This window comes from Otolemur garnettii, unplaced genomic scaffold (assembly GCF_000181295.1).
Source record: "Otolemur garnettii isolate 467f Iridium unplaced genomic scaffold, OtoGar3 scaffold00016, whole genome shotgun sequence".
Classification (NCBI taxonomy): Eukaryota; Metazoa; Chordata; class Mammalia; order Primates; family Galagidae; genus Otolemur; species Otolemur garnettii.
Genome location: NW_003852411.1, coordinates 25,250,518 through 25,278,385, shown reverse-complemented (window position 1 = coordinate 25,278,385; position 27,868 = coordinate 25,250,518). Strand labels below are relative to the sequence as shown.

At 37.3% G+C, this 27,868-nt stretch overlaps 1 protein-coding gene and 1 non-coding gene across 2 annotated transcripts; both read left to right on the top strand.

Moving 5' to 3' along the window:
• The first annotated feature begins 992 nt into the window (after positions 1 to 992).
• On the top strand, positions 993 to 25,693 carry LOC100954170 (dimethylaniline monooxygenase [N-oxide-forming] 5-like). The gene is made up of 10 exons (XM_003785838.1): positions 993 to 1,061; positions 2,536 to 2,634; positions 4,157 to 4,301; positions 10,911 to 11,099; positions 11,957 to 12,119; positions 14,425 to 14,567; positions 16,601 to 16,800; positions 22,230 to 22,582; positions 22,728 to 22,800; positions 25,318 to 25,693. Exons 3-10 carry the CDS (start codon positions 4,167 to 4,169, stop codon positions 25,691 to 25,693), a joined length of 1,632 nt encoding a protein of 543 aa, XP_003785886.1. The 5' UTR covers positions 993 to 1,061; positions 2,536 to 2,634; positions 4,157 to 4,166.
• Positions 25,694 to 27,477: 1,784 nt separating this feature from the next.
• On the top strand, positions 27,478 to 27,584 carry LOC111723879. The gene has a single exon (XR_002772325.1). It is a non-coding gene; the product is annotated as a U6 spliceosomal RNA (small nuclear RNA).
• The last annotated feature ends 284 nt before the right edge of the window (positions 27,585 to 27,868 follow it).

Genomic DNA, 27,868 nt, shown 5'->3' with positions numbered 1-27,868 from the left:
GATCACAGAATGTAGATGTTCTGTGTAACTGAGCTCTCCAACCACCAGGAGCTGGAGAAGGGCAGATTGTGGATTATGGATTACAGATTGCATTGTGTAACTTACGTGCCCTGCCACCAGCAGCTAGGGCAGATCTTCCACATAACTTACATAATTGCCGCCCTTGAGCTGAATAAAGCTTGTTACACCTGACCTCCATGCCTAAGTTTCTCTCTGGTCAAATTAGAGCACTGGCATTACAACATGGTTCATCAAAGATATGAAGAGAGAGCTTGACTTATCAATCTTTTGGATGGAGGAAAGTAAAACACTGAGAAAATAAGAAAATAAGAGATGCTTCAGAGGAACTAGAAACTCTCATTTGAAAATTTCAGTAAATTCCATAAAACTGTGTTCCCCTCCAAGTACTATAACTTCTGAAGCACAGAGCAGAAATGTACTCAAAGAAAGCACTAAGTCAGATGCTTATAGCAATGGACTGCTGAGTTTTATAATACTAGGCAAAATTAGGATGTAAGAGCTCCTGTGTATTTGGATCTTTTTCTAGTTGCTTATACATTTCTGATTTTATTTGGTTAATCACATTGATACTTTTTCACATTACAAAATTTTCATTCTACTGTTGGATGTCATTGAGTGCTAAAGGATAAAAGGATATCCTATTATGAGACACTACTATAAAATGCCTTCACGCAGAACCAGTGAAGATCAGAGGATAGGAAGAAAAGGACATCGTAATCAGCAGAATTTAATTCTAACATGACCCTAGTGACCCATGGCCTAGTATACTTCCCTTCTTTGGAGGAAGGAGTAGGGCCTATGACTATGATGGGGGTCTCACTTCCAAAGCAAATTCACCAAATAATTATTCAGCACCTGGAATAGGTACTGTGTCATACATTGTATTAAGAGAACAGTTAAATTAATTTTGGAAATTTCTCTGGCTAAAGAGGAGGATATATAGGATATGAAAACTGTCTTAAAGAGTCATCATATAGAAAACGGAGGGGGAGCACAGAATGAAGGCTATTGTACATAAGACAAGTAAATGTTAATGTAAGGCAAGAAAGAACCTTCTAGGGATCAGAGCCTTTTGAAAATAGAATGAACTACTTATGAGAGACAGCAGCAGCCTCATCACTGTGTGTAGCCAAGACTCAATAAACATAGTTGAGCTGTACTATGAAGAAGATTTCTACGTTTGCTAAAATATTGGACTACACTACCTTTAAGTTCCCTTTTGACTCAAAAACTTTGGTTTATACGCGTTAAGAGAAAAACTTAATTCAATTCAAGATGGGAGAAGGGAAGAAAGGTAGGGGAAAAGGGAGGGGGATGGGTGTGCTCCCACTTAATGGGCACAATCTAAAGGTATATGGCACATCTCCTATATTTTTGTATAGAATGTTATAAAATTTAAAAACACCATAACTCACAGTTCTATCATCCAATTATAATAATTAATACCTGATATATTTCATTTCATAATCTATAGTCTGTTTTGTTTTCTTGTAAGAGTTACAAGCACTAACTGAATTTTTGATTGTCCGTACTAAAATTTTTCTTTTTTTATTGAAATTTTCTTATTAAGTCAAATACACATAGATTATGGATACATTTATGCATATGTGGGATACAATGTGTTGTTTTTTGATTTTTTTATACAATTTGATGTGGTTAGATCAAACCAATCAACATAGCTTTCACCTCATTTACTTGCTTATTGTGCTAAGACATTTATGTTCTACACCTGACAAATTTGACTTATCCCCTTGTCATATGCTCCATAGGTGTAATCCCGCCTTTTACATTCCCTCTGTCAAACCTCCCCTCCCTTCTTGCTCCATTTCTGTCCTTCATCCTGGGCTATAGTTGTGTTCTATCTTTCATAAGAAAGTATGAGTAAATATAAGTAGGTTTCATAGAAGTACTGAGTACATTGGATACTTTTTCCTCCATTCTTGAGACACTTTACTCAGGAGAATATGTTCCAGATCCCTCCATGTAAACATAAAAGAGGTAAAGGGTCCATCTTTTTTAAGGTTGCGTAGTATTCCATGGTATACATATACCACAATTTATTAATCCATTCATGGGTCAATGGGCACTTGGGCTTCTTTCATGACTTGGCTATTATTAATTGAGCTGCAACGAATAAGCTGGTGCAAACATCTTTGTTGCCAAGTGATTTTTGGTCTTTTGGATATACTCTTAACATAAAATCACCTAAAGTGATAAAAATGTTCTGACTTGTGATGACAGTGAATTAATAACATTATTTAATCCCCAAAATATTTGTTATGCTTTCCCCAGCTAATGCAAATGATGTCATTTTGATGGTCTTTACAGTGTGCCACTTAGTATTAAAATATATTGCAGATTGATGTCAGTGGCAAATATCTAATGACAAATATCATCAAATTAGACATGTACCTTCCCTAAAAGCCTTATGGCAATTTTTTAATCTAAATTGGGAGAGTCATGGGAAAGGATTACACATTAATGCAATAAGAATAAGCTATAAAAGCCTTCAAGTTGGTGTGCTGTTGACTGTCTTCAAGAAGACAGAGAGAAAAATATACCTACTTTCATTAAGAAGTTCAAAATTAAACTTGAATATCCTTCTTTCCAAAGGTTGGTCACTCTTATCTTTGCCTTATACTATATGTTGTTGGGAGAAACATGGGTATACTCATTAATATATTTTTATCAGATTTGTAATTGTATGGTATGGTATTTTTACTGCCTAGTCAATGTTGGCAACCAAAAAAAAAAAATGGTAGGAAAGTTTAGAAATTAACTTATTCACTCAAATTTCATTTCATTGACTTTTGTTTGGAGTTAATTATAAGTCTCAAATCTTTCTGGGTGTTTATTACTCAGTCAAAATAAGAAGACAGAATAACAACTAACAAAGGAATGTGCTGAATGCAATAATGGAAATCTAAACAAGGCATTCTGTGGTCACTAAAAGAATGAGAAGTTCAGAGAAGGTTCTACATAGAAGGTAACCTAGCAGGAAGGGGAGTACATTTCTGCAGTGGAAACAGCATTTGTTTCCACTGAAAGAAGTTTTCACCAAGAAAGGGCAGGAGTCTACATAATCATTACAAGTGATTCAAGACTGAAACGCAATTTCTGTGTAACCTTAGCAGTTACATGGTAGTGTCTTTATCTTCATTATCCGCTCTCCCCTTCAGGTTGAGGCTTTGAGGTCAAAGACTATGTGGTATTAATTTTTGCAGCCTCAGCAATAAATGCAGTAGTAACTGGTCCATAATTAGGAATCAGTAAGTTTTTTTTGGACAGGTAAATAAGAGATAAATAAATGAATAGATACACAACCTAAGGCTTGGAGATACTATATTGGTACTTTCATAGTAATCTTGAAAATGCAGATTTTTTAAATAAATTTCCCAGTTATTTCAATTAACTTTTCTTAGATGATTGAAGAAGAGAGATAAAAATCAATGTGTTGAATTGACTTGAGTTTTATGGGCTTTTCTAAAGTGTAAACAGTAACTGCATCTAGGGAAATGGCTCCTAACTGACTCCTACACTGAAACTCCTCTGGCAAAGGTCACAAAGGACCACAACCTTGGTATATCTACTGGACCTATTTCAGTCCTTACCTTTCTGAGCTCAGTATGATTAGACTGCCCGCAGTTCTCCACATCAATTCTTCATTTTCTGACTTTCTCCCTCATTCACATTGTCTCCACTATCTAGAATGTCACATTGTGCCAGATGTGTTCACACACATACACATAGACACACATGAACACACACACCCCAGCCTTCCTAGTTCCCCATTCATTCATCTTTAGGTTCTGCATCTGTGCCACTTCCTCCAGGAGGCCAGGTATTGCTTCCCTGTGCTGCCTGCTCATAGCACATGCAATATGATAGTACTATTGTGTTTGTCCATATATAGCCTGGGGGCTACACGTTTGCGCTTCTCTAACTATACAGATAATGTTTGTACATTTTTGTGTTCCCTGTACTTATCATGGTGCGTAACTGGTAATGGATAGAGTGGTCTTCTCATTGTTAATAATAATAAATGAAATGAGGACAACAAGCTGTAGGGCCTTGCAACAGTAATTTTCTTTAAATGGAATGGATGGTAGTGTCAAAGGTCTGTTTCGATAACCAGCAGAGACACCATGGCCAAGAAGCGCATTGCTGTGATTGGAGCTGGGATTAGTGGCCTGGGTGCCATCAAGTGCTGCTTAGATGAAGGTTTGGAGCCCACCTGCTTTGAAAGAAGTGATGATATTGGAGGCCTCTGGAAATTTCAAGTAAGTTTGGATTTTATTTGTTTTTAGACATGTAACTTTTAAAAATAACTGTAACAATTTGCCTGGTAGTTTCCTCAGAGGGAACATACACATCATGTTTTAGGAAGTATATAATGACCCTAATCTTGCTTGCAATACTGATCAACTGGGGAAATCTGTAAATATATGTCAAGTTCATATATTTAGGCATGGCATTTATGGTATCCTGTGCAGGATAACTGAGAATCCAAGTGATTGTCAAAAATATTAGAAAAGGCTGGTGGCTGAGGATTTTTTCAACTGATCAGATGATATTTAGCCCAAGTTCAGAGATGTCACATATAACATGGTATCAGTAGAGTAGGATGATCTATTGCTAGCCCTCTCCCACCCAGTCTCATGCTCTTTTCTGTGGTCAAGCCTGATGGCCTCTGCATGTTATCCTCTTTTGTCTATCAGAGGGTAATGATGTTTCTCCCTCTCACTCTTGGGAGCAAGAGAGAGATCTATTGCCCTGAGGTGTTCAAGTTTGGTGCCAAATGTTGAATAGACTTAAGTGCCTAGTTGTCCTTATCTTCTCTTGGCATGTTGCAAGTGCCCTTGAAATTCAGCACTTCTGACCAATATTTGCCAATTTGATAATCCTAGAGAGCAATTCTTCTTGCCATTCATGGCTAACATTCTCATGGGTATGCATGAATGGACATATTCCCTTCTCTTACTTCTGGCTCTTGTCCCCACTGACACCATGCTTCAAGACCTATCCCTGTGGATAGTGGGCTTGAGGCAAAATAATCATCATCACTGCCCCATAGGGACTTTCCTTTGATGTGTCTAGAGCAAGCCAGTACCCAAGGAACATTCCTCATAGCCCTCAGATAAACTCCCCAACCTGCTATTAGGGTCATTCAAATATCTCTCTGTAACCTATGGGTTTTCCTATGTATTGCTTGAATTGACTTTTAGTTCTAAATATTCCATAATACCCATTTGTTTTTCCTTTAATTCAAGAGTTCACTCATTCAACAAATATTTTTTTGAGCACTTACTCTGTGTCAGGCACTTATGTAAGTGCCACGAAATATTAGTACATACAAATACAAAAATTCAGCTCGGCGCCTGTGGCTCAAGTGGCTAAGGCACCAGCCACATACACCTAAGGTGGTGGGTTCGAATCCAGCCTGAGCCCACCAAACAACAATGACAGCTACAACCAAAAAAATAGCTGGGTGTTGTGGCCGGCGCCTGTGGTCCCAGCTACTTGAGAGGCAGAGGCAGGAGACTCGCTTGAACCCAGGAGTTGGAGGTTGCGGTGAGCTGTGATGCCACGGCACTCTACCCAGGGGGACAGCTTGCAGCTCTGTCTCAAAAAAAAAAAAAAAATTCTAGCTCTTGGGGAGTTTACATTCTAATGGGGAAGATGAATAGAATAAATAGCATGGTTGATAACAGCAAGTACAGCAAATAAAAGTAAAGCAGAAAATGAGGAGAGGTTGGAGAATATAATTTAAGTAAGGGATCTTCAATAGCCTCAATATGAAATAAATTTTTCAACAAAGAATTGAGATATAAGAAAGTAAGCCAAGAGGGTATCTGGAGAAAAGGATTGACAGGGATCTCCAAGGGCCAAGGCATGGGGTTGGAGCATGCCTTGCATGTTGGGAAAGAGCCAGGGGGACAGTGTGGCTAGATTTTAGTGGTCAAAGGGGAGAAGTCTAGGAGGTTGTGAGAGGGGAAATGGGAGACCAGGACCTATCAGGGTTTATAGATCATAGTTAGGACTTAGACTTTGATAGGGATTGAATCCATTAGAGGGTTCTAAAATGAAGAATTATCTTCTCTGACTTATGTTTTAAAAGGAGCACCCTGGTTGAAAGCCACTGAAGAAGGGCTGAAATAGTTTGTCCAAGCCACTCAATAATAATAGAGATGTGAGATCATAGTAAACTGTACCAGGATTCTAGATATACAGATCTTTTTAAAATATGATATAAATAGTCAAGCATTGTGGCAGGTGCCTGTAGTCCCAGCTACTCGGGAGGCTAAGGCAGGAGGATCACTTGAGCCCAAGAATTTGAGGTTGCCATGAGCTATGATGCCATAGCACTCACCAGGGGCAAGAAAGTGAGACTTTGTTGCCAATAAAAACTAACTAAATAAATAAAAATATGTTATAATGTCTTATATGTGTTGACTATTTTCCCATTTCTTCTTGAGTTTCTATCATAAATACAAAAGGTTTGTTGGTAAGTGCTTAAAAGTTTATGTCGGCTATAGCTTCTTAAGGGATAGTGCCTTTGATTAATATGAAAGACCTTTTGTTCCTTTTACCTTAAATTAAAATATACTGTGTTGGTGTTAATATTACTAAAGTAGTTATCTTTTTGTTAGAATTTAAGAAGCATATTTTTCCCATTACTTAATTTTGCCATTTTCCTGTGTCATTTTGTTTTATGTTTGTCACCCTGAAACCTGATTTTACTTTATTATCTAATGTGAAACTTTGTCTTTTTTATTTTAAAAAATTATGCTGAGGTACAACATGTGCCCTAAAGTACATAAAGTAAGAAAATCTTAAGTGTACAGAATAATTGTGATACATTTTTATATATGCATATATATATACATACATATATATATAGCAACCACGATTCAGATCAAGATACAGAATACTTGTAGAATGCTGGGAAGTTCCTGTGTGCTTCTTCCAAGTCAATATCCAGCCATCCCCAGAGGTAATCACCGTTTTGATTTCTATCACCATTAATTACTTTTTCTGGTCCTTGGGATCATATACATATATGTTTGTATTGGTTTTTTCACTTATAATTTATGCAGCTGAGGGTCATTCAAATTGTACATGTAACAATAGTTCATTTTCTTTCATGTTGATATCTAGTATTTCAGTATATAAATATACTGCAATGTATTCACTCATTCTCCTCTTGATGAATTTTGGTTTGTTTTTACTATGAGGCTTTGGGTCTGGTTTCTTTAACCCATCATATAGGCATGTTAAATCCATTCGTGATGTAAGAACAGTAATAATTCATTTCAATATTGTTAATTGGTATGTAGTATTCCATTGAATGAATACTACATTTATTCAATGAATATTACATTCATTTCAATATTGTTCATTGCTATGTTGTATTCCTCTGAATGAATGCTACAATTTATTTGTTCACTCATTTCTCGAGTACATTCCTAGGGTTAAAATCCTGGTTCAAATTATAAGCATATGTTTAGCCTTAGTAGATAATGCTGAATAGTGTCCTAAAACAAATGCACCAATTTACATTCCATTCCCATCAATAGTGAGAATCCCACTTGTTCTATAGCCTTCCAAACACTCAGTATTGCTAGTCTTTTTATTTTGACCATTCTGGTGGGTGTGTAGTAGTATTTATTGCAGTTTTCCTTTGCATCTCCCTCATGGGTATAGACCTTGAACATCTTTTAACATGTTTTTGGCAATTTAGATATTCTCAGTTGTGAAAATTTTTTGCCAGCTTTTATCTAGACTGTCTATCCTTTTCTTTTTGTTTGGCAAGAGTTCCTTTACCTTGTATGTCAGTCCTTTGATGCATATATATTTATTGTGAATATCATCTTCACTATGTATTATGTGCTTTTACCGTCATAATATAGGACATCTCTTGACAGAAGCTTGTGATTGTAGTGAAGTCTATTTTAGAAAGCTTTTTTACAATTTTACTTTTTGTGTTATGTTTAAGAAACCCTTACTTACCCCAAAAGTCCTGAAGATATTCCCCTACATTTTTTCCAGAACTTTTACTGCTTTACCTTTAATGTCTAGGTTTGTGATCCATTTAGAATTACTTTTTAAGTATGGTGAGATATAGGGATCTGGTTCATTTTTCCCCATACAGAGGTCCAATGGATGTAGCACTACTTATTTCAAAGACCATTCTTTCCGCATTACTCAGCGGAATTACTCAGAATTGTAGTAGTGCCTTTTAAAAATTAATTAATACATTTTTGGAAGGGTGGTAATTGTTTATGCAGGATTGTTTATGTTTTGTTCTTTAACTCCATTCCACTGGCCTATTTTTCTATCCATGCATCATTATCCTAATTATTGTACCCTTTTAGTAAAGTTTGGTATTTTTGTTCTTCTTTAGCTTTTTCTTTACTTTTCAAGGATCTCTACATTTCCATATAGATTTTAGAATAAGTTTGTCAATTTCCACAAATACATCTACTGAAATATACTTGGGGTTGCATCAAATCTATGGATGAATTTGGAAAGAACTGGTATTTCAAGAACACTGAGTCATCTAATTTATGAAATGGTGTTACCTCTACATTTATTTATAACTTTTTCATTTCTCTCAGCCATTCTTTATATTTTTACATCAGCCTCATATCCAACAACCTTGCTAAATTCACTAATACTTTGTAGGTGGATTCTTTTGGATTTGCTGTACATAATCATGACTTCTATGGGTAATAATGGCTTTGCTTCTTCCTTTCCAGTTATTTATGACTTTTGCATCTTTTTATTTCTTGTTGCATTAACTAGGGTCTCCAGAACAATGATAAATAACAATCCCCAGGGAAGACATCCTATTCTTCCCCTCAACCTCACTTCAGAGAGAAATTTGCAATTCTTTTTCTTGTCTAACATATACATTTCATCTATAAATTTTCTTCCAATCACTGGTTTGTTTCATCCACACACATGATACATTATCTTTTCATTATTGTTCAGTTAAAAATGTTCTTAATATTACTGTGATATATTCTTTGATCCAAAAGTTAATTAGCTGCGTTGTTTAATTTCTAAACAATTGGGGGGGCTGGTTTCCAGTTATCTTTCTCTTACTAATTTCTAACTTAATTCCACTGTTTTTAGGGAACGTATTCTGGCTTTAATCCTTTGAAATTTGATTAGGACTTTTTAATGGCTCATCATAGGCTTATATTGGAAAATCTGCCATATGTACCTCTAAAGAATGTGCAGTTAAGTTGTAAGGTTTGTCCATATATGTTAATTAAGCTAAATTTGTGTTCGCCAATAGTGCCATTACTTTTTTTTTTTGAGATAGAGTCTCATTCTGTCATCCTGGGTACAGTGCCATGGCATCGTAGCAGCAACCTCAAATTCCTGAGCCCAAGGGATCCTCCTGTCTCAGCCTCCCAGGCAGCTGGGATTACTGGCACTCGCCACAATGCCCAGCTAGTTTTTCTATTTTCAGCAGAAATGAGTCTCTCTTTGCTCAGAGTAGTCTCCAACTCCAGAGCTTAGGTGATCCATCTGCCTTGGCCTTGCAGAGTACTAGGATTATAGGCATGAGCCACTGCACCCAACCTGCGCTATGGTTCTATCATTTACTTAGTGAGATGAGTTCAATTCTCCAGCTATAAATATGAGTTTGTCTATGAATATGAGTTTCTCTTTCACCTTCTAAGTTCAATTTTACTTTATGTAATTATGTTACTAAATGCATTTGAAGATGTTACTAAATGCATTAAGATTTTTCTGTCTTCCTATAGAATTTATCTTTATGTCATTATTATTTCTCCTTCTTCTCTCATTTTGCTATAGTATCTAATTTGTTTCATCTTAACATAGCCACTCCAGTTGCCTTTCAATTAATGTTTTCGTGATATATCTATCTTCCCACCTAATTTTATGTCACTTGAATGGCATAAAGAGGCTTTTTGCTGAGTTTTTGGAATTTTTCTTTTATCAGGATGCTTACATATAATGAAATATGAATATAATTGGTTTTAACTTACTATCTTCCATGTTTTTGATTTGTTTTACATCCTTGTTTATTTATTTCTCATTTCTTCTTTTTTCTTTAGGGTTTACTGATGTACTCTTTATCCATCTATATTTCTTGTACATTTTTTAGATATCCATTTGTGCATTCATCTTAACAGTTGTCCTTTTATCTTAAATCTGTGGTGAAATGGTTACCTTTTCTAATTTGCGAACTTTAACATGCATTCTTGACTTAATTACTTTCTACCTCCTCTTTGTATATTCCTACTTTCTTAATAAAGCAAGCATCTCACGATAGTTTGACTTCACTTTCCACACCATATGTTTAACTTCTTGAATATAAGTCCCACATATTGTTATTAATGTTTTTAAACAGTTAATATTTTTCTGTTTGTCACACATTTATGATTTCTAGTTGCCACCCCTCCCTCCACTTGCATGAATCCATCTTTATTCCTTTCCGTTCAGCCTGATGCACTTACTTTCATATTGCTCACAGCACTGGATTGCTGCCAACACATTTTCTCAGATTTTCTTTGAGTATGTTTTTATTTCATTTCATTTTTGAAGGATAATTTCACTGGGCAGAGGCATCTAGGTAAGCTTATTTTCATTTCAAAACTTGGAAGACCATTCCATTGTTTCTGACATCGACCCTTTCTATGGAGAAGTCAAATATGTGTGTTATTGTCAACTCAGTGTAATTTTTTTCTCTAGCAGATGTGGGGGTGAGGGAGAAAATATTTATGGAACACATAAAAGGCAATGTACTACTTTATTATTCCTCAGATTATTTTTCTTCTTTAGTTAATATTTTATTTTGATTCTCTTGTTATTGCCAACTTTATGTCATTAAGACGAGTTTTCTTCTATAGAAAAACACTTCAGACAAAATGCCTAGCATCTACAAATCTGTGACCATCAACACTTCCAAGGAAATGATGTGCTTCAGTGACTTCCCCACACCTGATCATTTTCCCAACTACATGCACAACTCCAGGCTCATGGACTACTTCAGGATGTATGCCAAACACTTTGACCTTCTAAATTACATTCGTTTTAAGGTAAAATATAAATGAAATATTACATAGTAAATATGTGTATATGTGTGTGTGCATGTTTGCAGGCACACTCACGTGCGCACACATGAGAACTATACTTGACATCTTCTAGTGTGATCAGAGGAAGAGATCACTAGGGAGCTTCCACCTAGAAAATGATCACTTATGGTGAAGTAATGTTTTGATGATCTCACTTGAATGCAAGGCTGAAGAATTGTGCCCACCAGAACCTCATTATGATAATACTTTGTTCCTGCATGGTAAGCGTCCTTTCTGTTAACCTTAAATTAAAAATGTGTGAAGACTTAGAAGAGTGGCAGTAGTAACCAATCAAAATTATATTGCCTATGTGTAGAACAAGAACCAGGGTCATATAAACAACACAAGGAGGACTTTAAGTTCCCACAGTCTATCTACCACCATGACCCCCAACTCACACAAATAAAATCTATCTCTATAGTCATGGTGGAATATTACTTCCTCTCGGAAACTCAAATGCTACACCCAGGAAAACTGGATAGCTTTGGGCTAAGAGAAGAAAACAGTAGGAATACTATTTTCTTTCATGTGGAAGTCTTTCTGAGAGAAAGATATTTTTCCTATGTCTTTAGTCACTCCTCAGCTTTTTCACAGTTAAGTCTCAACTTTCCATTTCTATAGAAAATCTATTTCTAGTTATATGCCCATAATAGCTTGAAAATGCACACATAGCAAGGTCACTGGGGGAGTACCCAGAAATGGGAATTAAATGGGTACGAATCCCTTAGATGAGTTGTATGGTTCAAGTCTATAAGGTTTGGACAAGGGATTCAACCTGAGGCCAGTGACGCGTATCATCTGTGTTGCACCCTTGTTCTCAGACCAAAGTGCGAAGTGTGAGGAAGCACCCAGATTTTCCTCTCAATGGACAATGGGATGTTGTTGTGGAGACTGATGAGAAACAAGAGACTTTGGTCTTTGACGGCGTCTTAGTCTGCAGTGGACATCACACAGACCCCTACTTACCACTTCAATCCTTCCCAGGTGTGTCACAAAGAATCTGTTTGGTGGAAAACTACTGTTCAAATACCTTCAGAGCAAAATGATTGAGCATGAATTTTATTACTAGAATTAATAACTTTTCTCTGTTAATATTTAATAACAAACTACCTGTTCAACATTTACGTTAATAGGAAAACACTAACATACAAAAATAGTCAAAGACAACAACTACCATTTTTTTACTTCCTATGGTTTCATATGACTTCTAATAAGTAATAAAATTAGCCCACATTTAAATTAGTTTCATGCCCATTCATCTGATCTCCCTCCCTTCCAGAGAAAGTGAAATTAATAAAAATAAGAGAAAAATGACAAGCAAAAAAAAGCAAAAAGCTGGCAAGTCCACAAACCTAGAAATCTTAAAGTTTGGGACAAGATCTTAAATATCATTAATTTATCATGGATTTTAATTGGCTGATAGAAACAAACTAGCTCCCTTCAAATTTTGTTGAATACAATGGTGCACATTCCAAAGGCAACTATTTCTTAGGGGGAAAAACCCTTCCCCATGACCTGACTAAAGCCTCCCCCCTCATTCCTGCTCCATTTTCCTTCCCTTTCCATCAGTTGCAATCAAGAGTCAATTAAGAAATACTTGGGGGTAACACCTGTGGCTCAGTGAGTAGGGTGCTGGTCCCATATACCAAGGGTGGTGGGTTCAAACCCAGCCCTAGCCAAACTGTAATAATAAAATAGCAGGGCATTGTGTCCAGTGCCTGTAGTCCCAGCTACTCGGGAGGTGGAGGCAAGAGAATCACTTAAGCCCAAGAGCTGGAGTTTGCTGTGAGCCGTAATGCCATAGCACTCTACCAAGGGTAACAAAGTAAGACTCTGTCTCTAAAAAAAAGCAAAAAAACAAAACAAAACAAAAAGAAACAGAAATACTTGAGAGGTTTACTGTGGTCTCTCAGCTTTTCTCTTCTGTGAGAGGGACCTACTATCAGCTATTTTTGGAAGTCCTCTAAATTTTCTCTTTGTTCTTCCTAAATAAAATCTCTCTGTTACCCTAAAAAAAATAAAGAAAAAAGAAATACTTGCTATGTCAGTTCCTTTTTATGATGCCTAACAAGCCATCATAAGAAACACTTTGGGGATGGACACAAACTAAAAACAAAAAAGACCTACATGGAAATCAAGGGACTTAAACTTGATGTTGGTGTCCAACTGACTAGCTGAGTTATATATGACAAACGCTTAATTTTCCTTTGTCTACACACCAACACAATCACATTTAAAATAAAACCTTCTGAATGTTAAAATGCAATATACAATTGTAATATAATTATCTCAATTAATTAAAATTATATTAATAACTGTCTATATGTATATCAGCCTCTTTTTTACCTGCTTTTTGGCTGAGAGACACTCCCTATAGAAAGACATGTTGCATATGTATTTGAATAAGTTTCAGGGGGAAAGAAACATAAATATTTCCAGGAGGTGATGATGTCTGAGAATGTCAGACACACCATGGCGGCCACTGTGAAGCCCCCAGCAGAACCAGGGGCAGCATGGAAGACAGAGGTGTCAAATCAACTAAGAAAGGCCCTATCTGTGCTTAGAGAATAGTAAAACAAAAGAAAACAACAACTAATTTCCTGCTCATTATTTGTTGAAGACTGTATGGGACAATGTAATAATGAATAAAATTAGATTATTATGAAATTATGATAAAACTTTCATTTTGGATAAGTCTAAGAAGTCAGATCTACCACTTATTCAATATATATAGACTTTATAAGGTCACTAGTCTACATCTGGAATCCATGGGTACTAGTTCTGAACTCATTCTTTGGCCAGATATGGTGGTTCACATCTATAATCCCAGCACTCTGGGAGGCCAAGGCAGGTGGATTGCTTGAACTCAAGAGTTCGAGACCAGCCTAAGCAAGAACAAGATGAGGGCTCTATGAAAAACAGAAAAATTAGGTGGGCATTGTGCCAGGTGCCTGTAGTCCCAGTTACTTGGGAGGCTGAGGAAGGAGGATGGTTTAAACCCAAGAGTTTGAGGTTGCTGTGAGCTATCATGCCATGGCATTCCACCCAGGGCCACAGAGTGAGATTCTGTCATAAATAAATAAATAAATAAATAAATAAATAAATTCGCTCTTTCTTTCCCCGAGCTCTGTAAAATATAAAATTACATTTTTCAAACAAATATGATATGATGTCTGCTGGCCCAGACTCTATGTCTTGCTCTTTCACATGACTGAGAACATAACTTTCTTCTATGTGTTAAAACTATGAAAACTACTCCTCATAATGAGAAATTCTGTTCATCCACCAGGCATTGAGAAGTTTGAAGGCTGTTACTTCCACAGTCGGGAATACAAAAGTCCTGAGGACTTTTTGGGGAAAAGAATCATAGTGGTTGGCACTGGGAATTCTGGAGTGGACATTGCAGTGGAGCTCAGTCATGTAGCAAAACAGGTTTGTTTGCTTTCAGTGACTTCACTAATGGAAACCTATGCATTTATCAGGTATCGTCCTGGTGTAGATTTGGTCTGTGAGGGGCCAGAAAAGAAAAGTGAAATCTATGGGTTTTGGCTTCATGGTGTTTAAATTCATGTGGGACAGAGGATATATCCACAATGTGAACAAATCACTATTTTTTTTTAAGCTAGAGTCTCACTCTGTTGCCTTGGGTAGAGTGCTATGGTGGCATCATAGCTCACAGCAACCTCAAACTCTTGGGCTTGAGTAATCCTCTTGTCTCAGCCTCCCAATTAGATGAGACAACAGGCACCTGTCATAATGCCCTGCTAATTTTTCTATTTTTAGTAGATGGATGGGGGTCTCACTCTTGCTCGGGCTGGTCTTGAACTCCTGAGCTCAAGCAGTCTACCCACCTTGGCCTCCCAGAGGGCTAGGATTACAGGTGTGAGCCACCAAGCCTCATCTATGAATAAATTACTATTAACTGAGCTAATGGAGCAAAACATTAGGATAGATAAAACACAATGTTAGACAATTAATCTGACTTTTTCACTACCACATCAACACCTGGGTCCTGAAATAGACTCCAAATAGCAGTAACAACAAGACATTGGGAGTCTATCTGCAATCACTAGATCTTGGTGGTAGAATTAAGGAACAGGAAAAAGAGGAGAATCAATAATCATGCTAACTATATGATTCTCTTTCAACAGTTGTATTGCAATGTATTCATAATAATGAGGGAAGATAGAAGGAGGTAGTAAATTCTGCTCTAGGTATATTTCATTTCATACAAAAGCAATTTATCCAAGAACTTCATTTATGCTTTATTTATCTTTTCTTGAAAAATTAATAACAATCCCGAGTTTAGAAGAAAATGAGATAACATTTTGTATATAAGACTATTGGCCACATTTAATAAAACCTTAATCAATAGAAAACTCAACCTACTAGGTTGTTCAGGTACCTTTATTACTATTAATTATTTTTACTTATTCATCTTTATTTGTTATCCTTCAACATAAGTTTCTAAGAAAAATTATTACTAAGGTAATAAGAGTTGGATTTTTAAAAAATAATTTTAATAAGAATTTATGGCTTGGCACCTGAAGCACAGTGGTTACAGCACCAGCCACATACGCTGAGGGTGGCAAGTTTGAACCCAACCCAGGCCAGCGAAACAACAATGACAACTACAATTAAAAAAAAGAAAGAAAAGAAATAGCCTGGCATTGTGGCAGGCCCCTGTAGTCCCAGCTAATTGGGAGGCTGAGGCAAGAGAATCACTTAAGCCCAAGAGTTTGAGGTTGCTGTGAGCTGTGACACCACAGCATTCAACCGAAGGCCAAAGGTGACATAGTGAGATTCTGTCTCAAAAAAAAGGAAAAGAAAAGAATTTAAAAAGTGAATGTGCATTCACTGGCACCTTTCCAACCTATCTTGTACTTCTACAGATGTGACCAGTAAGAATTGAGATTCAACAACCTCAATTGTATAAAATCCCCAGTAATCAAACAATTCATTTTCTAATTGCATCAGAAAGCAGAAAAGTTTGTAAATATATTGCAGAAAGATTGGGAAAGTGATTCTAGCTACGTTCAGTCAACCAAAAACCTAGTCCTGAACAATATGATTCATTAAAGTTTGTAATGTATATTTTTATTTTGAGGCAAACAATATAGTAGAAGCTAATGTGACATTTCGCTTCTAAATCCAAGCCTTTATTTATATGTGAAGCATATGTCGATATTCAGGAGTTTGCTTTTAAATAGTCATTCAGAAACATCCAGACTAGTTAATAAAGTTTTCTGTTCTCATTCAGTGATGGATGGATGCCCCTTTTTTTCTGGAAATCAGTAGACATCTCTGGTAAAGCATAGCCTAATGACCAATGCATAGTATTTTATCTCCTTATTCTCAGAAGCCAACACTCTTAAACTTGGTGATGGACAATATGTGAATAAAATAATATAACATAAGATATTCTCTCTCTCCTTCCCTGGTTTGCTCTATCTCTGTCCCCTCAGGTATTCCTCAGTACTAGACGAGGATCGTGGATTTTACACCGTGTTTGGAATAATGGGTATCCCATGGATGTCTCATTTTTCACTAGGTTCAATAATTTTCTCTGGAAAATATTAACTACATCACAAATAAATAACCAACTGGAAAAGATAATGAACTCAAGATTCAACCATGCACATTATGGCCTGCAGCCTCAGCACAGGTGATAATCAAACGGTCTTAATTTGGGTAATTATGTGTATGTATCAAAGTTGCCTTAAAGACAGCTTCTAGCATTTGCCATTTATTTTGATTGATTCACTTCATCTATTCATTAATACACAACAATTACATTATATACGTATAGCACATACATGTGTTTGTTTCTTGATGCCACATTCATCAGCAACCATTTAATATTTAATTGCTGTGTCCCATGTACAAAAATAAACACATTGCTCCTCCATTCAACCAAACTTCAAGCCTAGAGGAGCAAAAAGGACATGAAAACATATTAAAGCAAGGAAATGTGATTAATGATGTGATAAATATAAAATTGAGGCTCAAAGTAGAACTCAGTCATTTGCACTGAGGTTGGGTAAAAATGTCTGAATAGCCCACATGACATTAGAGATTTCTAATGCCCCATCCTCAGGGTAAGCAGCCTTATGATCTCAGGTCTGTGCCTTGTAAGTTTCTTGATTCAGAAACAATCTGAAGCTTCTGGTAAAAAAGCAAAAGATAAAAGTGGAAAATAGTACTAAGCTGAGTTAAGGAAAAAGGGGAGGAAATAAAAGGAAGAAGTAATATTTAGGAGAGTAAAATAAAAACATCAACCAAAGTATTAACCTAAGGAATAATGGTCTGAGATTATAAAGCGGTAATTGTTTTTCCCATGAGTACTTAATTTTCTTCACAGGCAACTCTGAAAGAGAAATGCTTGAAATATTTCAGCAAATAAATCAAAGGAATATACCATTCATTGATTCATTCATTTAAAAATATTTAATGACCATCTACTAGGCTGTGGTAGCAGAACAAAACTGCATTGTATTTGAGAGAGATGGACGATTTTTGGGGGGCCGGGGCTGGGTTTGAACCTGCCACCTCTGGCATATGGGGCCAGTGCCCTACTCCTTTGAGCCATAGGCACAGCCCAAGATGGATGATTTTTAAAAACTACAGAATGTGATGAGACCTAAAGAAGGAAATGAATAGGGTTATGTGATAAAAAGCAAGTAAGGGAAGGGAGCAGCCAGATCATTTAATGGAATGATGTAGAAGGCATCTCCAAGGAGTGACAACTCAGAAGTATCCAGGATCACAAAATTCCTGAGGTAGGAAGGGGCTTGGTGCAAACTGAGGAGCAGAATGGAAACTAGTATGATCAGAACCAAGTCAGCAAGGGGAAAATACTGTGCAGGAAGCATAGTGAGGCCGGAGTCAGATGGCGCATTCCTGGGACATGGGGCAGAGTTTGGATTTTATCCTTTTTAAAAATTTACATATATTTAAGGTATACAACAATGCATTTTGATACACATATGCATAGTGAAATGGTTACTATAGTCAGGCAAATCAACATAGACACCATCCTACCATGGTCCTCTATTCTGTGTGTCTGTGTGTAGCAAGAGCACCTAAAACCTACTCTTTTAGCAACAATCCCCGATACAGTACAATATTATTAATTACAGTCCTCCTGTTGTACATTAGCTATCTAGACTCGTTCATTCTAGGTATTTGCCGCTCTGTATCCTTTAACTTACATCTTTCCATTTCCCCCCAACCTTCCCTGGTAACCACCATTTCATTCTCTATCTCTGTGTACTTGACTTCTTTTTTAGATACCACATATAAGTGAGATCATGAAGTATTTTTCTTCCTGTGCCTGTCTTATTTCACTTAGCATGGCATCCTCCACACTCATAGACACTGGTGAATGACAGGATCTCCCACTTTTTTAATGGGAGATTATACACACACGCACACACACACACACACACACACACACACCTTTTTAAAAATCCATTTGTGCATCAATGAACACTTCAGTCGTTTCCATATTTAGGCAACTGTGAAAAATGCTGTAATGAACATGGAGTTCACATACTTGTATTATTACAAGTTCATGATTACAAGTTGATTTCATGTTCAATAATACATACTTGTGTTATTACAAGTTCAAGTTTGCCTTCGGGCAAACACCAGAAGATTGGTGGGTCATAAGGAACTTTATTGTTTATTTCTTTAGGAATCTCTATACTGTTTTCTACGGTGGCTATGCCAATCTCCATTCCCATTAAGAATGTACAAAGACCCACTTTTCTCCACTGTCTTGCCAAGACTCAGTATCTCTTGTCTTTTTCATAACAGCCATCCTACTGGGTCAGAGGTAACGTCTCATGTGGTTTTGACTTGCATTTCCCTGATGATTACTGATATTGATGATGAGTGATGTTTTCATATAGTAGAAAGAGAAATCATTAAGTAATTTAAGCATAAGAGGGTCATGATTTGATGCAAAATATTAAAGGATCACTCAGGCTATTATTTTGTAAAATGGAAAGCCTGGGTTCCCAGATGGGGGTGGGATGAAAAGAAAAGGCTGGAGCCCGGGAGAGTGGTTGGACTGGCTTGGGTGGGTATGATAGGAATAGAGAAAAGTAAAGTGGGTGGATTCAGAGTGGGCTTTGAGGATAGACATATAGTGCTTGCTGATGGATTGAATATGGAAAGAAAACATAAGAAATCAAGAACTTCTAGGTTCCCAAATACTTGGGAGGCTACAGGGAATAAAAACTTCTAGCCTTTTTACTTGAACCATTGAGCTATTTACTGTGGAAGCAATCCCAAGGAAGAATAGGCTAGGAGGTGAAAACTGGGAGTTCTGTCTGCATCATGAGGCCATCAGAGGGAGGTAAGTCATAAGCAGGCAGCTGACTGTGTGGGTCTAGAACTTGAATGAGAGGTCTGAGCTTGGGAAAATAATTTAACTAAATAACTTCTACTAGGTTCACTGTAATACAATTGCATGACTTTTGCAATCTATTCTTTCAAAATCCTTGATTATATTTAATCCTTTGGATTAAATCCTTAATCCAAAACCAGAAAAGAATCTGGTAACAGAAAGCCACCCATACAATGCCCTTTCCCTCCATTCCTAACTCTCTCTATGTTTGCCCCCTGCACTAGATAGTTGCCTGAAACTACGGGAAACAGGGGTCAATTAGGCTTTATGCTCTATGCTCTCTTCTCCATGGGTCACAGACAGTTCCCAGGGATCAGCTGCAGTGAACTCCAAGGAGGGACGGGAGAGTGGCAAATCCTGGGAAGAATTTTGTGTAGAACTCTCTGATAAAAGTCAACCTCAGTCCTTCATGATGAAGGCCTGGCCCTAGCCCTGATGATTCAAAAGGAAGATGAGTGAGGAGGCTGAGTGCTCCCTGAGGTCATGGAACGCCTTGTAGTGAGAGGACAAGAAGGCTTCTATCCAGGTATCTCAGTAAGTGAAAGGTTGCTTGCTAGTGTCCATATTTGGGGCCCACAGACATGGTCTACTTCACCTACACAACTTCCTCCAGGGGCAATCTAATAACCACATATCAGCTGCCAAAGAAAAATATCATCCCTTATAAGTGAATGAGCATTGAAGGAGAAAAAGATGAGTCAGAAAATCAGAACACATGCCTAAGGAAAAAAGAGGAGAAAAGAAAAGTCAGTTTGCACAAAAATATAAAGAGATTTTAAGAAAGTTCAAGTGCCACATGAAATATTCTTGAGAGGTTAAAAATATCATTTGTCAACTAATGACACCAGTAGAAGAAGATTGAAGGAAAAAAATGGTGCAATATTTAAATAAATGATAGAAGAAATATTTTTTTAGATTGAGAAGAGAACGCTGAATGTCAGGATGGATTTTTGAAAACACACACAATACATATCCACTCACATACACATGCTCTTATCTTGTGTAGAATTCCTCAGGTTCCCTCACTTTTTTCTCTGTCCTGACCAAGAAATATTGACCAGCTACACGTTCTTCCCTGAAGAATTAAACCCAGGCTCTGGCCTCGAACATTTCCAGGAACCTATAAAGGTGTTTAGGTTGTTGAAAGAAACTAGCCTCAGCCCTAGCCAAATTCATTAAAGCCTCTGATAAGCTTTATAAGCCAACCGCCCTCCTTGAGAACATACATAGGACACTCCCTGTCTCATCTACCACCAGGATACGGTGCAGCCTCCTCTGTCCGTAAGTTCCCCCAGTAATGCTTTGGACTGCTTTGGACTGGTCTCCCTGACCTTTCCTGCTTCTTTCTTTGGAATCCCAACCAGTTCTACCTTGGAACAGTCTAGAGTATATTCCCTTGAGGTAATTCCCAGTTACCACTAAAAGAAAGAAAGTTAGGAAGAGGGATATACAGATAGATCCTATCTAGGATTGTGTAATGTAAACACTAAGACTTTTTTTTCCTTTGAGACAGAGTCTCAAGCTGTTGCCCTGGGTACAGTGCTGTAACATCACAGCTCACAGCAACCTCCAACTCCTGGGTTTAAGTGATTCTCTTGCCTCAGCCTCCCAAGTAGCTGGAACTACAGGCACCCGGCTCAACGCCCTGCTATTTTTTGGTTGCAGTTGTCATTGAAGCTTAGCAGACCCAGGCCAGGTTCGAACCCGCCACCCTAGGTGTATGTGGCCAGTGCCCTTGCCGACTGAGCTACAGGCGCAGCCAACACTAAGACTTTTTAAACCAAGGAAGTATATCACAAGGAAAATTCTAATAACATGTGCTAACTCAAGGCGTGAAGAGGGAAGAAAAGAGAGAAAATTAGTGACTTGGCAAAAGCTATACTTCAGAAAATTAATCTATCAGTGGAATGAAAAACAAAGGCAAAAAATTCTCTTAATTATTATGAGTTTTTGTATTCATAAGGACTATTCATGTGTTGTAGAAATCCATATATTTTAAAATCATCAGTGTTAACATTTTTTTCTAATCATGTCATTTTCGCAGTGGTTTAGCTTATGGTACTTTTTAAAATATATGGGCCTTAAATTTTCAATACTCATATATGTCCATGTCTTCTGTTACCTCTGAGTTATTGAACTAAATTTAAAAAGTTTCTCCTGCCTCAGGATTGTAAAAGTAGTCTCCAAGGTTCACTTCTAAGATTCTTACTTTTTGAATTTTTTGATGCTTCAGTCTTTACTCAAGAGCTTATTTTCAACCTAGTAGTTGTAATATAAGAGTCTGATTTTATTTCTATACATACACTAATTCTCTCTTTACCCTCACATTAAGACCAGACCTGTGGCCTTGCATCTTATCTCCACCCATCCCCTTAATTAATGTTTAAAAGCTACTTCCACACCTTTTTCATATATTTTAACATTAAAACAAATCAACATGGTATAGAATAAAAGATATCCTCAAGTTTCATGACAAAATGTATAAGACTTGAAAAATGTAGAGCTGAGATAGCCACTAAAGCACTTAGGGCACAAAATTACTCCCCTTTGGCATTACATGCAAAAAGTTGAATAAGCACAGGGTTAGAGAAAAAAATACAACCTGTTGGCTTCAATCCCTTCTCATCTGCATGGTTTCTTTTTTGTATATTTGCTTACTCAGGATTTCTCTTTCTATACAGACCTTTAAGTCAGCACCCAACTGTCAATGATGACCTGCCAAATCACATAATTTCTGGAAAAGTCCAAGTGAAGCCCAATGTGAAAGAATTCACAGAAACAGATGCCATTTTTGATGATGGCACTGTAGAGGAAAATATCGATGTTGTCATCTTTGCTACAGGATACAGTTTTTCTTTTCCTTTCCTTGATGGTTTGATCAAAGTTAATGACAACGAAGTGTCCCTGTATAAGCTTATGTTCCCTCCAGATCTGGAGAAGCCAACGTTGGCTGTCATCGGTCTTATCCAGCCCCTGGGCATCGTCCTACCTATTGCAGAGCTTCAGTCTCGCTGGGCTACACGAGTGTTCAAAGGTACATCAATCAATATTGGAGAGAGGCCTAGTATTTCACCTAAAGTTAATCTTCAGTTTCTTTTTGACACTCGTTCTCTCCTTTCAACAAAGTGTTCCCCTCTTATTCCTAGGAATCCTGACAGACTCTGAAATTTCTCTTCTAGGGCTGAGCAAATTACCCTCAATGAGCAACATGATGGCAGATATTGCCAAGAGGAAAAGGACCACAGAAAAACGGTAAATAATTAGGAACACCTAGTCAGAGACCTTCACAGGGGTCACAAAATGGGAATTCTTTTTTCTTTTTTCTTTTTTCAATGTGGATATCCAGGAGTTTTTGTTTGTTTGTTTGTTTGTTTCCTGGAGATAGAGTCTCACCCAATCAACCTAGGTAGATTTTTCTTTTCTTTTCTTTTTCTTTATTTGGATGTGGATATACAGGTCTTTGGGGGGGGGGTTGGTTTTGTTTTTTTTCTTGAGATGAAATATCACTCAATTGCCCTGGGTAGAGTGCTAGGCATCACAGCTCACAGCAACCTCAAACTCTTGTCTTCACGTGATCCTCTGCCTCAGCCTCCTGAGTAGCCGGGACTATAGGCACCTGCCACAATGCCTAGCTAGTTTTTCTATTTTTAGTAGAGACAGGGGTCTCACTCTTGCTCAGGCTAGTCTTGAACTCCTGAGCTCAAGCAATCTACCCATCTGAGCCTCCCAGAGTTCTGGGATCATAGACATGAGCTACTGTACCCGGCAGATCACAGAATTCTTAATCTGAGATTCTATACCCATGCTTAATCTCACTTTTTCTCCATTTCCTATACTATCTTTTTATACAACTCCTAAACAAGCAAGTAGCTCAGTTATGCAACAAACAGCCCTGAGTTTATTCTCTTTAAATCATTCTACATCAACCTCGACTTCAGTCATTACAGGTTTTTCTCCCAGTATCTCACCAGAATCCAGGAAGCCTATATGATCCTCCAAAATGTAGGAGCAGTCTCTGATTTTCACATCACATTCCTTACTGACATCATAATCTAATGTACACCGATAAAGCCTGGAAGCTTTTGGCTTCCTTATTATGAGAAGTGTAGAGGACTCTGCTGAGGATGGAGGCTTCATCTGAGATGGGTTCAGGGTCCAGTCTCCCCAGGAGCCCAACACAACTATTCCCTCTGACATCTTCCTTAGGTTCCTAGACTCTTTTAAACCAGATTTCTATTTCAAATACTGTATAAAATCTTTCTCTTCTCTCTTGTTAACTCCCAACAGTATTTATGTTATTCTTTTCCATGAGCCCAGAATTAAGGAAACAAAGCTGGGAGGGGAGATGTGTTGCCATTAAGATACTTCTTTGGTCAGGTAACAAAAAATGTCTCTAAGACAAGGGAACACAAAAGGCTTGGCCACTTTTGCAGACAGTGGAAGAATGGAATATAGACAGAAAATATACAAATTAATATCTTAATAAGTAACCTTGCTACATTACCTCAGAATTCTAAGGACTTTATGTGTATGTGTCCATATAAAAACATGAAAGTCCCCCCCCCCATTAACTTTTCCCCACACATACACACTTGACAGTGGTACAAACTTTGTAACAGAGAATACCCTTAGTTGAAAAACCATTCAGGTGCCATTCTCATCAATATTTAGAAGAAAGAGTAAATTGATTAAAAATTTACTTTGTGCCTGCCATGGCAGGCATATTGCTAAGCATTTCCAATAGGATTATGCACAAGGCAAATGGAGAGCAATATAAAATGGCATCACTGTTTTTCTTCTTACATCCTGCGTAACAGTGCCTGAAACAAGTACTCAGATGTGAGTACTTGTGAGTACTCTATAAACTCCATTTGGGGAAAGGTCTTGCAACATGGAAAAAGTGTTCAGTTCATGCAGCACAAGTCCCAGCTCTTCACATCTCCAAGATAACACTTCTTGCATTCTCACATCAGAAACATATGTGACCACTGATCCATGTTGCACAGCAGGTGTGCAAAGGGCTACTACTGTCCTTTAAAATATGTTTGTGCAAATTGGAAAAGACACTTTACTTCCAAATGCTGGAAGTAAAATTACCATAACAAATATTAAATCCACAATACCTGCAAAGTGAATGAGGCCTCTATGGTTCTGAAGTCCGTGGAAGTGCATCACGCAATGCACACTCAGAGTTGAGGCATCTGGATCAAGGGAGAACTTCCCAGGCAGCTGTCATTCCCAGTGTTGCTGCAGAGTCACCTTCCTTTGCAAAGGATGTTACACTCCTAAAGCCTTACCTCATGACAGCCACCAAACTCCCAGGGTCAGGTTATCCATAATTGTCTGATTATCTGTCTCCTGGTTGACTGCTAACACATAGGTGGGTTGGAAGTTAAGTTTTCGGCCTACCTGCAAAATACACACGGAAGTATTTAACTGGATCACAATCCTTCATTTATAAAATGACCATCTTACAGCATAAGGATCACTGTAAACATCAATCCCTAATTCAGTCATCCTGTTAACAATCAAAAACTAAGGGACAGTGTGCATGGAAATTTGGATTTTGTGTCTGCTTTGTCCTTCAATACCTGAGTGCTGTCAGATTGTCAGTTCAGCTTTCTGGTTCTTCATTTCTTCACCTCTAAAGTAAGTAGAAGTCTAGAATTCAATTTGTTTAAACTTCTTGTATGTTCTGGATGATATAAATCTGTCCTCCTCCCATTGCTGGAGGCTGTGAGTCCTCCACACTCTTCCCTTTTGTTTCAGATATGTGAAGACACCCCGCCACACAATCCAAGTGGATCACATTGAGTACATGGATGAGATCGCCACCCTCGCAGGGGTGAAGCCCAACTTGCTGTTCCTCTTTCTTTCAGATCCAAAGCTGGCCATAGAGGTCTTCTTTGGTCCCTGTACCCCCTACCAGTACCGCCTTCAGGGGCCAGGGAAATGGGATGGGGCCCGGAGAGCTATCCTGACCCAGAGAGAGCGGATTCTCAAGCCTCTGCGGACTCGAATTCCTAATGAGGACAGTCATTCATCCTCACAGCTCTCTTGGGTAAAGATGGTACCAGTGGGCCTGGCATTTCTAGCTGCTGGCTTAGCATACTTTAGATACATTCATCGTAGTAAACAGAAATGAACAGATGACTGTTGAGGAGAAAAAGCACTGATTAGCTTCTACCCAACCTGGATCATTGTATGATTGATTTTTAAGACAATAACATGCCCAATTTTACGTAGTACTATTATAACTGCTATAGAAAATGTTTAGATAGGCTTTTCAAGTAGTTATTCCTTTAAAAATGTTTACACATCATATTTCTGTATGAAACACGATGAATGCACGGAAAATCTTATTAAAATAAATTCTGTTTAAGCCTTCAGAATGTTTTTGCAGCGTAAAATATGCCTGAATTGCGCACTTGAAGCTGGATACTCCTTATAGGAATTTAGAAATAAAGTTTTACTGTATCACTGAATTTATTTTTGACCTTATCCTTCTTTCCTTTCAACTGATTTTATCAAATTCTCACTCAGACATAAAAGTTTTAGTGTACAATATAAAAGTTAAAAGACAGCTGTTAAAATATTCTAGGTTGCAATTTACTAGAAACAAAAAAAAATTGCCTTTCTTTTGAATTCATTTGCAAGCAATTCTTTTGAAGAAACAAAGAAAAACTGCAAACTATTTCAAAATGTTCAATGAATTACTCTAAACTTTTAATATTAGAAATAAGTAGTCAATAAACAATATTAAGACTAAGACCATATTGATACCTAAGTAACAAATGCAGCTGCAAACTGGCTGACTTGGTCACTTTGCATGACTTTTGGAGAAGCCCTTCTCCTAAGTAGGCCAGTTGGCTTCTTCACTGTTGGAATTTTGGGAATGCCAGATGGGTCCTCTGCCTCACAAGCCTTCTCCCACCGACTATCTGAAATTCTTCCAAGCCCCAGACTTTGTTACTTAGCTAATAGGTATTCTCTATATTCTCCCATTAAAGTCAAACCCATGTTGGAATGCAAGTGTGAAACAAATGTAGTAAAAAATAATAAACATCATAAAATATCATACAACATCATAGAGAAATGTATATATCTACTAAAAACAGTTGGGAAAACATAAAACGACCAAATGTTCAAATTATAAATATCTCTGAGTGCAAAGAGCGAATAAAAAGATTATAAAACCTACTTCATAAAATAATAGTTGAAATTTTCCCAAGCCTAGCAAGAGATTTAGACATCCAATGTAGGAGGCTCAGTGTTTCCCCCCTTTACAATGCAAAAATGTCTTCTCCACAGTATATTATAGATAGATAGACTATCTAGAGTCAAAGATAGTGATTCCTAAAAAATACCAACAAAGAAACATCTAGTCACCTATAAATAAATCCCATAAATAAACAGTTATTCATAGCAGAAACTTTATAGGCCAGAAGAAATAGGACAATATACTCAAAGTGCCAAAAGACAAAAAAAAAAAAAACTCTATCACTCAAGAATACTGTATCCAGCAAAATTATCCTTCATAAATGAAGGAGAAAAAAAGTCTTTCCCAAGCAAGCAAATGCTAAGAAGATTTGCTACCATTAACAAATTGTCTTGCAGACACATCCTACAAGAAATGCTTAAGGGATTCCTAAACATGGAAACAAAAAAAAGAGACAGGATTAACTCATTGTAAAGCAACAGCATAAAGGAGGAAGAGAAAGGACTCAAATGGTACCACTACAGAAATCCACCAAACTACAATGATGAACAATAAGGGGGGGAAAAAGGAAGGAAAAATAGATAAAACAGAAATAATTAACAGCACATCAAGAACAAAGCCTTACATATCGATAATACCCTTGAATATAAGCAGATAAAATACTGCACTTAAAATATATAGAATGGCTGAATGGATTGAAAACATATCCAGTGCTCAAGGCAGCAGCAAATATGCTAAAGTTGGAATGATAAAAAGAACATGAACATGGCACCTATGTAAGAATGACATGAACATTCATGAAGCTTTCCACATTTTTCATTAGACTGTCCAAAGTCAAGGTGACTGAGGAATTCCTGAGCTGTGAGGCAATAACATCGAGTAACTTACAAAGGAAAACATCACAGACTAATAGAAGTCTTCCTAACAAAAACCTAACAAGCCAGAAGGGATTGGGATCCTATCTTTGGTCTTTTAAAATGAATAAATGTCAGGCAAGAATTTTGTATCCTTCAAAACTAAGTTTTATAAATGAAGGAAAAATAAAGTCTTTCCCAGACAAGCAAATACTAAGAAAACTTGTGATTATTAGATCTACCCTAC